This window comes from Arachis ipaensis, chromosome B2, assembly GCF_059453495.1.
Source record: "Arachis ipaensis isolate K30076 ecotype BB chromosome B2, ASM5945349v1, whole genome shotgun sequence".
Taxonomy (NCBI): Eukaryota; Viridiplantae; Streptophyta; class Magnoliopsida; order Fabales; family Fabaceae; genus Arachis; species Arachis ipaensis.
Window position 1 is genome coordinate 16305889 of NC_142437.1, and position 13526 is coordinate 16319414.

The 13526-nt window shown below is 33.0% G+C and overlaps 1 protein-coding gene across 2 annotated transcripts; it reads left to right on the forward strand.

Annotated features, from left to right (window-relative positions):
- The first annotated feature begins 2155 nt into the window (after positions 1-2155).
- Positions 2156-13259, forward strand: XIJ (P-loop containing nucleoside triphosphate hydrolases superfamily protein). 2 transcript variants are annotated; one of them, XM_088504887.1, is made up of 25 exons: positions 2156-2248; positions 2329-2474; positions 2554-2710; positions 3219-3277; positions 3494-3653; positions 3752-3901; positions 4007-4146; positions 4229-4375; positions 4503-4604; positions 4722-4779; positions 4866-4967; positions 5253-5290; positions 5492-5618; positions 5702-5872; positions 5968-6099; positions 6219-6328; positions 6455-6515; positions 6805-6982; positions 7714-7928; positions 8025-8129; positions 8694-8785; positions 8882-8972; positions 9535-9674; positions 10666-10904; positions 12826-13259. In XM_088504887.1, the coding sequence occupies exons 1-25, from the start codon at positions 2171-2173 to the stop codon at positions 12867-12869; spliced, it is 3042 nt and encodes a 1013-aa protein (XP_088361013.1). In that variant the 5' UTR covers positions 2156-2170; the 3' UTR covers positions 12870-13259. The 2 variants fall into 2 exon arrangements, with proteins under 2 accessions (XP_088361013.1, XP_088361012.1); XM_088504886.1 differs by having other exon boundaries at positions 8694-8972.
- The last annotated feature ends 267 nt before the right edge of the window (positions 13260-13526 follow it).

The following is a 13526-nucleotide window of genomic DNA, read 5'->3' on the forward strand; positions in this document are numbered from 1 at the left end:
CAACTAAAAGAAAGAAAGCAATAAGAAAAAAAAAAAGAAAAAATACCGCATTAAAAAAGACATTTTTGTACTTTTGTAGCAAAGTTTCGGTGTAAAAACTAAGAAATTTATGTGTATTTGTTAAGAAATTTTGGTATATTTTTATTCTGATAAGTTCTCCACATTTCAAAATTCTTCATCTTCCTCCTTCTCATCTTCTGCTGCTTCTCCTTCTTCTTTTTTTATCATCATTTTTTTTCTTATTCATATTTTCCTTCTTATTTTACCTTTTTAAGTTTTTTCTTATTTTACTCTCTTAACAAGAATAAAACAAAAAAAAGAAAAAGAAAAAAACACATAATGCTACAAAAATTACTAGAAAGAGGATGAACCTACATTCAATCAACTAAAAGAAAGAAAGAAATAAGAAAAAAAAGAAGAAAAAAATACAGTATTAAGATAAACATTTTTGTGCTTTTGTGGTAAAATTTCGGTGTAAAAACTAAGAAATTTATGTGTATTTGTTAAAAAATTTCGGTATATTTTAATTCTAATAAGTTATGTATAATTCAAAATTCTTCCTCTTCCTCCTCTTATTATTCTGCTGCTTCTTCTTTATCTTCTCCTTCTTATTATTCTTATTTCATTTTTTTTATAATTCTTCTTGTACGCAGCAATAACAGTAGCAATAAAAGAATGACAATGGAGAAAAAAACATACAAAGAAGAAGGAACATGACGAAGAAGAAGGTGGAATTCGAAGGAAAGGAAGGAAGAACGCGAAAACAAAAAAAGATATGTTTGTGTTAGTGAAATACATGTGTACACGCTGTATGTAATGAGAGTGGTTTTTGTTGGGTTCGCGCTAATTTGGTTGGATTTTATTGGCAGAAAAACTTAGACAGAATAGATCTTTTATACTGATTTTGGTGTATAAAATTAAAATAAGTAAATAACTAATATTTAAATCACTAATTAAAAAAGGAAAGATAATAATTAAATAAATCAAAATTATTTAAATTATGTATCAAAATATTTATTATTTATTTATTAACATTCAAAGGGAACCCGCGAAGACGATGCGTGAGTATGAAAAAGAAAGATGATTTGAGAACAAGAAATTAAGAACCACAAAAATGGCGATTTTGCAGGGCAACAATGGCACTTCCTTCTCATTTCCCTCACACACCTCATCACACACTGCACCACAACTCTCTCTCTCTCTCTCTCTCTCTCTCTCTCTCTCTCTCTCTCCAATCACCGTTCGTTACCGCCGTTTCAATTTCATCGCGGCGTTCAATCTTCTCTCGCCTCCATTCCATGCCGATTATTCACGTAACATGTTTCGATTTCTTATGAACTATTCTTATTCTTGCCGGATCCTCCCTGTTCCCGCTCTCTCAATATGGTAATCTTACCTATACATTCATTCATTTATTTTCATTTTTATTTTTATTTCCTCACTTTCAGTGTTTAGTTTTCTTGCTGAAAGAGTTCAATACAACTCACTAAGTGAGAAAATAAAGGAAAATGACAAATTCCTTCATGGTTGGAAATACTACATTGTGGATTTACACTGAAGAAAATAATTCGAACAAAATTTTCTTGTACATGAAATATAGGAACAAACAAACTTTGATCCTATGTAGAAACTTATTGATCTTGTTTACAGGTTACAAAGTAAATTAGTAGTAGTGTGAAATTTTATATTTTATATTAATTACAAGATATTATAATCTTTAGTTCCTTGAATGAAATTAAAAAAATGGTCTTTGAGGGAAAAAGGAGGGAAATGAAACAAAATCACAAAATTCATTTACCCTTATAAGCATGAACGGTTTGATATAGCCAATGTGCCCTTAGTTTCATGAAGATTGAACTTTCTTACAGGGGGTTGCAGAAAACATTGTTGTGGGTTCTCATGTTTGGGTTCCAGATCCGGAATTAGTTTGGATTGATGGACAAGTACTAAGTATCAAGGGAAAGGAAGCTGAGATTCAACTTAGCGATGGGAATAAGGTAATTTTATATTATTTCACTGAAGACATTAATATGATGGTTGCTTCAGACATGTATGGTAATGTAATTTGAATATTTCATCTTTGTTTTATTTTCATGTTCCTTAGGTTGGTTCTAGTTTGTCAAAGTTACACCCCAAGGATGAAGATGCTCCACCTAATGGTGTTGATGACATGACCAAGCTTGCATATTTGCATGAGCCGGGAGTGTTGTATAATCTGAAAAATAGATATGACATCAATGAAATATATGTAAGATTTCAATTTTGTGCAAGATATGGACTTAGCATTGCAGCTATAAGATCTCTTTTAATAGTTTGACATCATGGCAGACTTATACCGGAAATATTCTTATTGCCATCAATCCCTTCAAAAATATTGAAGATCTGTATGATGTTAACGTCATGAAACGTTACAAGGGAGCGGCAGTTGGAGATTTAAGCCCACATGTTTTTGCTATTGCTGAAGCAGCATATAGGTGAGTTGTAATTTGCACTGATTTTACAGTCATGTTTTCTTCCATATCCAGTATTCATACTCATCATTTGCCTAAACAGAGCAATGATTAATGAGGAGAAGAACAACTCTATTCTGGTTAGTGGTGAGAGTGGTGCTGGTAAGACAGAAACAACCAAAATGATTATGCAGTACCTGGCATTTTTGGGTGGTCATAATGCATCTGAAGGGCGAACTGTTGAAAAACAAGTTCTAGAAGTAAGAAGATCAAACTTGGATTGTGGTAGTTACTGCTTCTACGTGTTTGGTTACCGCACATACTAAGAATCATTATGTTGCAAGTTCTTTCACTTGGCCAAATAAGAACTTTGAGATTTCTAAAACTTAAGTTACTTTGTATTGTTCAAGAAATGCAAAATGAAGATCAAATATATTTCTTGCATTATTGACCGAAATGGATTCCAGTGTGGAGGTATTTAGAATTAAATAGAATAGTTACTAGTTCACTCTGTAATAGATCTGGCCTATTTCAAACCATTTTGCAATGTATTTATTTTAGTTACCGCATAAGATAAGGTACTGGTTGTTTTTGCAATGTACTTATTATGAAGTTATTGATGTAGCAATTTTATTTCTTTTTTGAATTAGTTCTGGTTTTGATCACTCCTTGTTTGATACTTTAATTAGTTTCTCTTTTAAGTGATGTGTAGTTAATGAATGTGAAAACTCACCGTTCCACTAATGTTTTCAAATTGTAATGATGCAGTCAAACCCAGTTCTTGAAGCATTTGGTAATGCAAAGACAGTAAAAAATTCCAATTCTAGGTAAGAACTTCCTGGTTATGTTCTATTATGCTTTGCTTTTAACACATTCCATAGTGTATGTGCTAAATGTATCCTATATGTACAGTGTTTTCTTGAGCGCTTGCATTTCCATGCTGCTTACATGATGCTAGCTACTTCTTTCTCGTTTTTGAATCAATGATTTCAATAGCAAGCAGCTATTGGATACCTACTTTTGTTTGCTTTATTTTCCTGCAGCCGTTTCGGAAAATTTGTTGAGATTCAATTTGATAAGCATGGACGAATATCCGGTGCAGCCATTAGAACTTATCTACTAGAGAGATCACGTGTATGCCAAATCTCGGATCCTGAGCGTAATTATCACTGTTTTTACCTGCTTTGTGCTTCACCTCCTGAGGTAGGCATATCAAAGCTTAATTTTCTATTTATTATTTATCATGTCTTATATAATTTTCTTGTTGGCATTCTTAATTGTTAATGCTTTTTGGTTTTTAGGACAAAGAGAAATATAAGTTGGGAGACCCTAAATCATTTCACTACCTTAATCAATCCAATTGCTATGAATTAGTTGGCATTAATGCAGCTCAAGAGTATCTTAGCACCAAGAGAGCCATGGAAGTTGTGGGAATAAATCAAGAAGAGCAGGTATGATTATGACCTTCTTTAGTTATGCTAATATTTCTGTTATCTGCCCATGGTAGCAAATCTTTCAAGTAAAATGGTAATGAATAATTTTCTCCTTCCTCTTAGGAAGCAATCTTCAGAGTTATAGCTGCTATTCTTCATCTTGGAAACATTAACTTCGCAAAATCAGAGGAAGAAACTGATTCATCAGTTCTAGAAAATGAAGAGTCCAAGTTGCATCTCCAAATAACCGCAGAACTTCTCATGTGTGACCAAATTTCTGTTATCATTTGCAATAGCTTTCTTTTTGTTAATGTTACATATCTATTAAATTATTTCTTATTTCAGGTGCGATCCTAGTGCTTTGGAAGATGCACTTTGTAAGCGTGTGATGATTACCCCAGAGGAAGTTATTAAAAGAAGTCTTGATCCTCTTGGTGCAACGGTTAGCAGGGATGGTTTAGCCAAAACACTATATTCTCGTTTATTTGACTGGTACTATGTTAATGTCAAGTGTAAAATTGTGAATTTAAAATATAAAAAATGTGTCCTATCCTATGTTTATTGCACTTATGTTATTTGAATCTGAATAATTTTTTATCTGTTCTATTGTTATGTGCAGGTTAGTCCAAAAAATCAATGTCTCAATTGGGCAAGACCCAGAGTCAAAATGTCTCATTGGTGTTCTTGACATATATGGCTTTGAAAGCTTTAAGAATAACAGGTGAACATAATCATATTATTCACTCAAACACATGCGCGTACACACACACACACATATATCATTGTTCCTCTTGAGAGTAGGATAAATCTGAGTTGATATCTAATTCCCTCTTTACAGTTTTGAGCAGTTTTGTATTAATTTCACAAATGAAAAGCTGCAGCAACATTTCAACCAGGTATGAGGTTAGTTTTTAGATATTTGACAACTTCAACTATCACTTTTTCTCATAACATGCATTCCAACATGGATAATGTCCTGCAGCATGTGTTTAAGATGGAACAAGAGAGATATACAAAAGAAGGGATTGACTGGAGCTACTTAGAATTTGTGGATAATCAAGATGTACTTGATCTAATTGAAAAGGTTTATACATACTTTATGGCTATGCTTCAGTTTGAAATATTTATAGCTAGATTTCAATCTGATAGAGCAACATCTAATGTTATATATATATAGTATGTTTGCAAACTGCTTATGTAGTTTGTATTTGATTTACTTTGTAATATTCAAAAATGCAACTTAGATACTAATTTGTTTACAGTATGTAGACATCTTTGCAATTATTACAAAGAATTTCCAAGATGTCTCCTCTGAATTTGCCTTCAAAATGTTATGCCCTCATTATCTAAAGCAATCCTTTTGATGCAGAAACCAGGTGGAATCATTGCTCTTCTTGATGAAGCTTGGTATGAAAAAGTTTCTTCACACAACTCTCTCTCTCTCTCTCTCTCTCTGTTAATTATTTATAATTCATAATTGTTTAATGTTCCGGAGTTTCATGGTTGCAATTGCAAGAAATAGCCATTTTATTTAGAGCTTACAAAGTACTAGATTAAGTTACATGACTGTACGATGCATTATATCCTTCAATAATTGTTTACTTGCAGTATGTTTCCCAAGTCGACCCATGAGACATTTGCAACAAAGCTTTATCAGACATTCAAAGATCACAAACGCTTCATAAAGCCAAAACTGGCACGGTCAGACTTCACTGTTGTACATTATGCAGGCGAGGTCGGTTTGAGTTTCTCATTATTGCCTTCTTGGTTTCTACTTTTCTACTAAAGGTTCTTATTTATTTGTGCACTTCTTTTCAGGTCCAATATCAGTCTGAGCAGTTTCTTGACAAAAACAAAGACTACGTTGTTCCTGAACATCAAGACATGCTAAGTACTTCGAGATGTTCATTTGTAACACGACTTTTTCCTCCACTTACTGAGGAGACATCAAAATCTGCGAAGTTTTCTTCTATTGGTTCTCGTTTTAAGGTATGTCTAATATGACTTTTGCCTTCTCTCAACGTGATATCTCATAAGCCGTGACATAATTGAATGATCAATGTTGTTTTTACCGATTTGTGCAGCTACAATTACAACAATTGATGGACACACTCAATCTCACAGAGCCTCACTATATTAGATGTGTGAAGCCAAACACTGTTTTACAACCTGCCATATTTGATAATATGAACGTCATCCAACAATTGCGCTCTGGCGTAAGTAGGTTAAGGAATTAAATTGTACAATATTTGCTTCAAGAGTGCTACTTAGAACAAGTTTCAATATTCCTACCCAACTAACATTTGTAGACTTTGCACCAACGCTGATATTGTAGGGTGTTCTTGAAGCAGTAAGAATTAAGATTGCTGGATTCCCAACTCACAGGACTTTTCAGGAATTTCTAACTCGATTAGGCATTCTTGCTCCAGAGGTTCTTCATGGAAAGTGAGTCAAACTTAACATCAATTTTGGTTATGTTCTTTTTACTCAATAGTGGTGGTGTCAAACATTTTTTATTATTTATTATTTTACTTTGATATTTACTTAGTGAGTCTGCCTGCATTTATGCAGCAACGATGAAAAGGAAGCATGTAAAACGATATTGGAGAAAGCTGGTCTGACAGGATATCAGGTAAAACTATAACTCTATTAAGTCTTATTTTTGTGCGCTATCCTTAAAAAAATCACTAAATTAAATATCATTTCATATCAAATCACAGACATTTAGAGGATCCCTTTTACAGTATTATTTCTAGAATTTTTTTCATATAAATGTCCATTTGATTTGGGGCATGGAATGAAACATGTGTACTGTTGTTGACAGGTGCATATATTGATACGCATGTCAACCCTGAAATTCTTCATTTCAAGATGCTCTTTTACACTCAACTGAACTTCATGTGATCTTGCTAATTTTGTAGATAGGGCAAACACAAATATTCTTGAGAGCTGGTCAGATGGCTGAGTTAGATGCTCTGAGAGCACGTTTACTTTACGGTTCTGCAACAGTTATCCAGAAGCACACTAGACGTTATCCTAGACGGAAAGAATATGTTGCATTGTTCAAGTCCTCTATCTTTATGCAATCTATTTGTAGAGGTCTGTCAAATATAGCATCTATAAAAACCATTTGTGATTATCTATCTAACCACTTTAGCTTTTAGGAGAAATGATTTCTCACATGGTATTAGAACTTCTATAACCAAAAGGCAAGATTCGATCCTTGTTGCCCCATGCTAGGATGTGTCTGAGTTGTTCACACTTCAAGCTTAAAGGAGTTCTTGAATATTGGAGTGAATTAGGATATAAAAATCATTCATATATCTTTATTTAAGGTTTAAAGGACATCGTTCATGACAAACATCGCCAAAACGCAAGAGAATAACAATGCATTGTCTTGTGGTCTAACCCTTAAAATTGTGGGAGAAACACTGGCAATGAAATCCTATATCCTTTTCAATGTCCTAATGTTTCTTATTGCTGAAAAATAGAAATGTTTCATCCGAGACTATCATACTATTTTTCTATGGTCACCTTTCTTTCCCCACCCAGCATGTCCTACGTAGAGCTATCTGAACATAACATAATTCAGAGTGAACAATCAGCATTTAGCATTACACTTAATCTCACAAATATCTGCGTAGTACTTATACTATCTGCCACTAAATGAATACACATATTTTGAAACATTTTTATAGAGTTTGGTCCTTATAAATTTTTTATGTGTAGTTTCTTTGTTACCGTCAAGAATAACATTTTCTATTATGCAAACTTCTACAACCATTTATGCAATCAATTTTTGTTAGGTGCTAAACTGTTGTGACTCTTAGGTGAACTGGCTCGGAGAAAATTTTATCACCTGAGGAGGGGCAAGGCTGCAGTCAGAATTCAAAAGCACACACGTGGAAAACTTTCCAGAAAAGAATACAGCAAGATAAAGGTTGCAGCTATATATTTGCAGGCAGCCTTTCGAGCAATGGATGCTCAGGATAAATTAAATAAATTAAGAAATAGGAAGAAAAATTCTGCATCAATCACTATTCAGGTTAGAGTTATTGTAATAATGTTAACACACACACACACACATTCTTTTTAAATACCTTTTCTATTGCCTGATACTTGAGGAATGTAAAAAATGCAGTCATATTATCGCCGGCATAGAGCTCTCTTGGAATATAAAACCCTTAAGAAATCAGCAATCATTTCACAAAGTGTCAATGATTCCATGGAGAAAGACGAAGACAAGGTTGTATATATAAATTTTTTGTTGTGTTGTTAAAATTCTCAAATGTTTCCTTTTTCTTTGTAATATTCATTGTAGTTATAGATATTAGTAGCAATTAGCAAAGTAATAATATATAGAATCTTTACAGTATGGGAATATATAGTTGTTCTGTTCAAAACTATTTCAGAGCCTAGTCCTAATAGCTTAAAGCTTTTAGATGTACTACCAAGTCTCACACTGGGTAAGGACAATTTCAAAATACAATTTTTGTCTCTTACCTATTTTTTTATTTGGTCCCTTAACTTTTTCTTTTAATCAATTCAGTCTATTTATGTCAAGTTATTTCAATTTGCTCCCACTGTTGAAACAAGACACAATATGTTGATGTGTCACAATTTACTATTACACCTTAGATCTACATATGTGCCTCTTCATCATTTTTCATCTACTATTTGTATAGTGATTATAGGAAAAGGCACTAATGATAATGACAATAGCAAAAAACTGAAGAACCCTCTGTCTGCATGATTCTATTGAAGTCCTTGTTGTTGACTTAACAAATGGTTTGCTATCATGGAATGCCAGGGTTTGGGGAATTTAGTGGATAACAAAACTATTTCAGTTGAAGCAGTTTCAAATGTTGTCCAAGAAGAACCCTCAAGTACTTTCCAAGAAGAACCCTCAAATGCTAGCCAAGAAGAACCCTCATGTACTATCGAAGAAGAAATGTTAAATGCTGTCCAAGAAGAACTCACAATTACTTCCGAACATGTTGAAAGAACTGAAGCTATTAGGGAATCCCATAGTCCTTTACAAGGAAGTGAAACGGTTGAAGTTCTTATTGAAGAAATAAAAAAGTTAAAGGTAAAATGAGTAGTATAACTGTTATTTTATAAGCCTTGAAACATAAAGAACCTCTGGTTCTATACCGTTTTATCTTCACATTTTCTAAAATATGTGTTAAATAGAAATATAATAGAGTTCCAGTTTATTTTTGTTGAATTATATCACAAATTAACTGTATAAACTATAAAGAAATAAGCGAGCAAAAGTATTCTTTTTTCTATTACTTTCTTTTTAGAGGCAAGATGATATTGATAATTAGTTAGTTTGATGTTAAATAAAGATTATGGTAAGTCAAGGCTGAAATGTGTGCAAACAACCTAGAAATGCAGATAGAAGCATGACTGATAACCCATTGACAAGGTAATTTGTATCTCTGCAGTATATATTAACAGAATATGTGATATAAGACAAGGATGAATTGTGTTCATCAATGCATTATTTAAAGAATCATATGGTATTTATTTAAAAAATTAGTGCCTTTTTTTTTGCATGTTGAACAATTTCTGTGCACATAACCTTTTTAGGCATATTATTATGATTTTTAAATTCACAATTTTTTATGTGATATCACTTTTCACAGGTCATGTTGCAGGCAGAAAAAGTAAGAGCAGACGAATGCGAAAGGAAATATGTAGAAGCTCAAGGATCAAGTGAAGAGTTACGGAAAAAGTTAGCAGAAACTGAAAAAAGAGTTTATCAACTTCAAGAGTCATTGAACAGGTAATATTAATATTATTACCTGGAGGATTCATGAGTCCTGCTATTATATTTTCTCCCCCCCTCCCCCTTCCCCCTTCCCCATCTCTTCTCTATATTTTACGTACTTTTACTTAACTGTGATGGTATCTTTCAACTGCGTATAGAACTTGTGTAAGCAGCCATAGAAACCAACACATGAGTTCCGAAAGGGAACAACCCAGCTTTATGATGACTTGGTTGTTTAGAGTTCAATATTGATTCATGATACTTTTTTCCATCACTGATTTTATTTAATCCAGTAATTCACTGATGGTTTCTTGTGACCTTTGAAATATTTACGTTCAAACAGTTCTGTCATCTTGAATAAGATATGCAAAGTTGTGATACCAGGATCAGAGTTTTTAGGCTGAACTAAGGAATAATTAATTAGAGTTTTGAAAGAAAACTTGCTCTTGAATTAAATTACTAATAGTTATTGTCCAAATTGATATACTCAAAAGTATCTTCATAAGCAAACATGGGGCAAACTGAAGCTTGAGAGATGAAAATGCCGTTAGTCCTTTATCATCTCCAGAGGCTGCAGTTGTAGTCCTTCACCATATCAATCGATCAATAAACATGTGAGCAACTTTGTTTCTAAGGACATGTCGTTTGAAGGAAGATTTTCAGTTAGTCTTACATTATGAGGAAATGATATCATTTTACTTTTGAAAGATTTGCTTCCATAAAAATGGGGTTACATCCCACTAAAACTTGCATATTTCATTATGTTTAGAGGAAAATTCTCAATAAACCAAAGAAAGAAAAAGGATAATGGAAACTCTTAATTTACTGTAGACCAATAGGGCCATTATGGTTTGAAGAATATAATAACCCCCATTGAAGATGGCATTGACTATTGTAAATATTGCTTACATTGTCTGCCTTATATGGATATTAATATTGCTTGAGTTTTGAGTTTCAAAACTGAATACTATTTGATTAATGCTAGATCTGATTTAGTGTGTATCAGGATGATATCTTCCATGTCAAGTCAAGTTGCCGATTTGAAGATGATTTTAAGTACTTCATCAAGATTGAGTTCAACTTTTCGACCTATTGCTAGAGTTGATGTTGCTTCCAGTAACTCCGATACTTCATCTACAGACTCTGATTTCACATTTCCTGCCTCTGGTCCAAATTCAGATGCTTCCTCTAAGCCAGGCCATTATCCACTTGTTGTTCAGGATGTCACTGGAGAGGATGGGTCAGGTCAGTCTAACTTTCTCCACCTTGTTTTTATAGAAAGATAAAGTTTATTATTAGAATAGAAGATAATACTGAATATAAAAAGGATAAGCCATCCTTGCACAAATACAAAAGGTATAATTAGGACATGTGCAAAAAGAAAAGTATATAGTTGACATAAAAACTTTAGCTATGCAATAAGGTATGGCAATCCCTTTGAATATCACTTCAAGAAAGCCTATTAAATAGACCATGTGCTGATCACCAAACAGAAATCAAAACAATAATCCTAATCTAAATGGAAATTCACATTTGAAGATAAACTATTAAAAATCCGAGAATTCCTTTCCAACCACTATAGCATTGCAAAATCTGCATTCCGACATAGAATCTTTGCTCTTTTACATGAGATAGAACTTCTTAACTTTCTTCACAAATTTCAACGTCCTAGTTATGTTAGCATTCACTTGCTGCATTAGGCTATCAAAAATGGAATTTTCAAATTAAGAGTAGAGGTACCCTTTTCAACCTGGGGTGTACTATTGAATATCCCAAGGCACTGGACTAATTAATAGGATTTTGAAAAACTCGGTTAAGCCATGAGTTCACACTTTTCTAGAATATCACCTTATGTATTATGCTTCTGCACTTGTTCTAATCAGAATATCACTTCTGTTACTTTTCCAATATATCAAGTTGTCCCCTATCATCGTCTATTATAAATCTAACTCTTGAGAGTTACCCTGTCTTCACATAGGAGTTCTAGACTTGCTTCTTTTGATGTATCACAGTATTTGGATTGCAACCTTACATGGGAAAGAATAAAGATCTTAAAACTGTCCTATTTTAAAGAGAATTTTTAGTATAATTTCTATAATTCCAAAATCGAGAGATACAAAGGCAAGTTACAGGGACAATATTTAAGACAATTTATGTACTTCTAAAAAGAAGATACACATGAAACGCGTCTCATCGTCACATTGTCTCCATCTTTTCTGTCCCAGGATAGGAACCAAACACTAGCAATTAACGAGGCTGTAGGAGTTGGCTAACTACACTAATTGCAAAGGATATGACAGGCCAAGTGATGGTAAGGTAGTTCAATTTTCCAACAGCCTCTGATATCTCTCATGATTGGTTACGAATTATGAGCTCTACCTATCCCTGTGCGACTAACAAATTGATGTCCAAATCTAAGTGTCAACAGATCAATATGATAAACCATTCACTTTAATACACGAATATAATTAATCTACTTCAATTGCCCAAAAATATTTGAGACATCCTAATTCCTTGGACCTTGGTTTGGAAATGATAGAAAATTCTGCTTAGGCTTATTTATCATCACCGCTACTGACAACAGCATTCACATATAACATATATCACCAAATAAATACCATGTGAAGAATGACAATAGAACATTGAGTAATCTGCCTCACTTTGAATCACGTCAAACTACTAAACTACAATATCGAATCGTTGAAACTGTGCGTTTTAAGGATTAGGGACTGTTTTAAACCGTGATGTGGCCATCAGAGGTAATTGACTAAACCAGACTTCCTTGAGCAACAAAATTCACCAGTTATTCTATTATAGACATTTTCAATGGAGTTAATGGCAGATCTTATAAACTAAGAAACATTTGTCACCATCGTCCTTAGAATCTAGATTAAGAGTGTAGAATAATAAGAGAGGGCCCAAAGAGGTATGTTACATGAACTAGTTATTTATTTGACCATCATACCTTTCTTTATATACAAGAAAAATTAGCTACTCCTAAAAGCCTTTACTATCTAACATGATGGTAATGATTATTACTATAAAAGGTTTACATTGGATATACTTGTTATAAATTTTATCATTATCCATCTGTTATTTACAAATGAAAGTCAAGGATAATAGTGTCTAACTGTAACATTTTTTTTCCTTATTGCTGCATTTTCAGGATCTGAAAGTGAAAGGGAGGGTTCATTTGATGATTACTTCTAGCTAGTAACACTTGTATTTCTTCAATATGGCTTAAATTTTCATTTCCTCTCATCTCTTTATATGTAGAAACAAGGTGTTAAGACAGTGAAAAAGCCTGGAAAAGAAGAGATAGCATGTGGGGGAATACTATTACCATTGTTTAGACATGTTCACTCCATTGGTTATGCATGTTTACTCCATATGTAACATATCCCACACATCAATTTGTAGATACACAGTTTATATTAGCATCATGTAGATCACTCAGGTAGAGAAGAAGGTAGCATAAGAGCTCGTTGATTAGTGTTTCACCCTTTTGACTCTTATTTAATGTGAAACAAATAGAATGAGAGTAACAATTTTGTACATATTATTATAATTCATATTCCAAACATCAATTAGTATGTGTTAGTACAGGAGTAGTCAGTTAAAGAATATTCTTAAAGTATTTCATTTCATTTAACGTTTTTGTATGTGGTCGATGAAATTAACGACTTGATTAAAATTGTTTATATCTCGGTAAAAATCTTTTAAAAATTATTGGATGCAATTAAGAATAAAGTGAATTATATATAAGATTTATGTGTGTTGTATCTTTACATATACTACTAACTAATTAGGGGATATCTAAGTCACCAAAAAAAAAAAAAGGAGATATCTAAGATGTTTTTCTATGAA

What these genes read in the sequence shown, in the direction of transcription:
- XIJ (XM_088504886.1), top strand. Translation starts at nt 2,171, where the DNA reads ATGACCAAGCTTGCATATTTGCATGAGCCGGGAGTGTTGTATAATCTG. An exon ending in TCCAACAATTGCGCTCTGGC is followed by an intron (nt 6,100 to 6,218) that starts GTAAGTAGGTTA and finishes CTGATATTGTAG; the next exon opens with GGTGTTCTTGAAGCAGTAAG. An exon ending in AAGAAATAAAAAAGTTAAAG is followed by an intron (nt 8,973 to 9,534) that starts GTAAAATGAGTA and finishes CACTTTTCACAG; the next exon opens with GTCATGTTGCAGGCAGAAAA.